The sequence below is a fragment of the Notothenia rossii genome (assembly GCF_949606895.1).
Source record: "Notothenia rossii genome assembly, chromosome: 12".
Taxonomy (NCBI): Eukaryota; Metazoa; Chordata; class Actinopteri; order Perciformes; family Nototheniidae; genus Notothenia; species Notothenia rossii.
In genome coordinates, this window is record NC_136911.1 from 21484848 (window position 1) to 21487128 (window position 2281).

Genomic DNA, 2281 nt, shown 5'->3' on the forward strand with positions numbered 1-2281 from the left:
CTGGAGTAAGACAGATACGCATTGCTCTAAGCAGTAAGTGAAATGACCTCTCACACCGGCCTAATGACAGTTTCCTTGGAGCAAATGAGAGGATACCAGAGAGGATTATGGGACTCCCAATCACTTGAAGCTGCAACACCAATTAAAATTAATTGCATTTGTATTTAAACGGGCGAAAGCACATACAGAAGAGGTAAGAGGAACATTTTTGATGCATGACTTTTACTGTAACAGAGTATTCCTACACTCCGGTACTTCTACTTGTACTCAAGTACAAGATCTGAGTACTTCTCTAAGAGAATGAATTATACTCAAATCAGATCTCCCCCTTCCCATAAAACCCATAAACATGAGACATGATGGTGATGAGCTGCAGACGCACTTCCCTTTCCCTTCTGAGAGATGACGAATGAGGTGGGAATCAGTCTCTGAGAGGAGGAGGAGGAGGATGATGAGGAGGAGAAACCACAGGCTGTGACAGTGACAGTTGCTTCTCCCTCCCCCCTGCTTCAGCTTCATCACCACCACCACCACCACCACCACCACCACCACCATCATCATCATCGCCCTCAGCAACAGCAGTTTCAAGCAGCAGCAGCAGCAGCAGCAGCAGCAGCAGCAGCAGCAGCATCGAGAACAAATAAGCATCTCCAGGAGGGAAGATGGGGAAATGGCACTTGAGCAAATGTAAGGATCAAGAACGAGGTGTTCATATATGAGACAAACCCGGGTTCATGCTTCATTAGGAACTATTCAGATATCAAAAAGGTAAGACGATGTTTCTTTCTGAGCTCAATTAATACTATGCAAACGCTTAACATGGGGGAAATAGTTGAATACGATTTTTCAAAATCTATGTCGGAAAGACGCTCTTTGCAAGACAGAAGCTTAATTAAACTAGGTTTTTTTCATAGTTCACGGGACCCGATCGTGCATTTATTAACGCGTTGAATTTCATGTTTTGCAAGATTAAGATACTAAACCATCGTTACATGGCTATTCGCGCCAAATGCACGGTTTTTAAGGATTCTCGTCAAACAAAATGATAAAATGCATTATTTTCGACCAATTCCCCTCGACTTAATATTTTATTAACATCGTTTCCTATTAAGGTTCAAGTTGCATGTTTCAAAAAAGGAGGAGCAATCGCATTAGAGAGGACAGGAGGCATTTAAGGGTCCCCGTCTGCCCCCTTGTGGTTTCACATCATGCTGTGTGGAAAAGAAATGGACGGAATGAATGGAGTAGTTTAAATAATCTTGAAACGATTTAGCTGCAGCAATGTTATTTAGTCCTAATATCTTTACCCCCTGTATTTTATTTTACAGCCTTATAATCTAACCCTTAACCCAAATCCCATTGAAAGCATGCAAAATCTCTCCTTCAAACCATGGATTTACCCGTTTCCCACTCCCAGTGTTTGTTAATTTATAGTGTGCAAGTCCATTCATCTCATAGATGACCCACATTCATGTATCGTCCCCTCTGTGGTTTCCTGTTATGTAATATCATCCCCATCAGACTGCATCATCCTCACAGTGTTTGCTGCTGGGCTTGTGTGAGCTCGCATGGGAAAGCCTATATATAGAAGTAACACAACACAAGTGTGAGGCTTGGCAGAGTGAAAAAGGTAAGAGGGAGAGGGGTGTTACAGTGAGTGTGCGCTTTATCTGTGCGTGGGGGGGTGTGAGGGGTGGATTCTGAAAAAATAACTTGTGAATTATGCAAAGAAAAGCTCTGTGTTGATAAGGGAATAAAACCACACCACTGGAACATATTTGAATATTATTTCCACACAATAAAAAATTACTTTGATGTATTTTTTCCCAGGTTACCCGCTCTGACGCGTAAGGAAACATGGATGGATCTTCATCCTCGCTGCAGTATGGATCCAAAAAGCGTGTTAAGATCCACCCCAACACGGTGACAGTCAAATACGCCACACACTTCCCCCAGCCCGGCGACGAGGGCTACGATGACGCGCCATCTTTTGAGGAGTTTGGCGCCTTCGCGGAGGCTAACACGGGAAAGAGACTGGTGTCGGAGAGCAAAGGTAGCAGGACTTTGTTTGGCACCATGGAGACCCAGCCCAAGCAGCCAAGTGTGCAAAGAGACAAGGGGGTCGGGGGCCAGCTGGCGAGCTTCGGGGAGGCGAATGTGTTGGCCTCCAGAGTGACCTGGATGGCTCTGTTCGGGGCAGCGGTGGCTCACGGCTGCGTGGCTCTGATCACTCGTCTAGCAGCCGACCGCTCCAAAGTGCCCTCCCTGGAGCTGCTCTTCA

General features: G+C 45.5%; 1 protein-coding gene across 3 annotated transcripts in view; it reads left to right on the plus strand.

The window, feature by feature from the left end:
• The first annotated feature begins 605 nt into the window (after window positions 1-605).
• slc35g2b (solute carrier family 35 member G2b) overlaps window positions 606-2281 on the plus strand; it is a 2660-nt gene continuing 984 nt past the window's right edge. The window contains exons 1-2 of one of the 3 annotated variants that reach the window (XM_079661089.1): window positions 606-768; window positions 1831-2281. The exon at window positions 1831-2281 is cut by the window's right edge and continues 984 nt beyond it. In XM_079661089.1, the coding sequence (XP_079517215.1) occupies window positions 1858-2281 (424 nt within the window). In that variant the 5' untranslated portion in view covers window positions 606-768; window positions 1831-1857. Of the gene's footprint in view, window positions 769-799; window positions 1631-1830 lie in introns of those variants that run through there. The other 2 variants (XM_079661090.1, XM_079661091.1) reach the window with 2 other exon arrangements.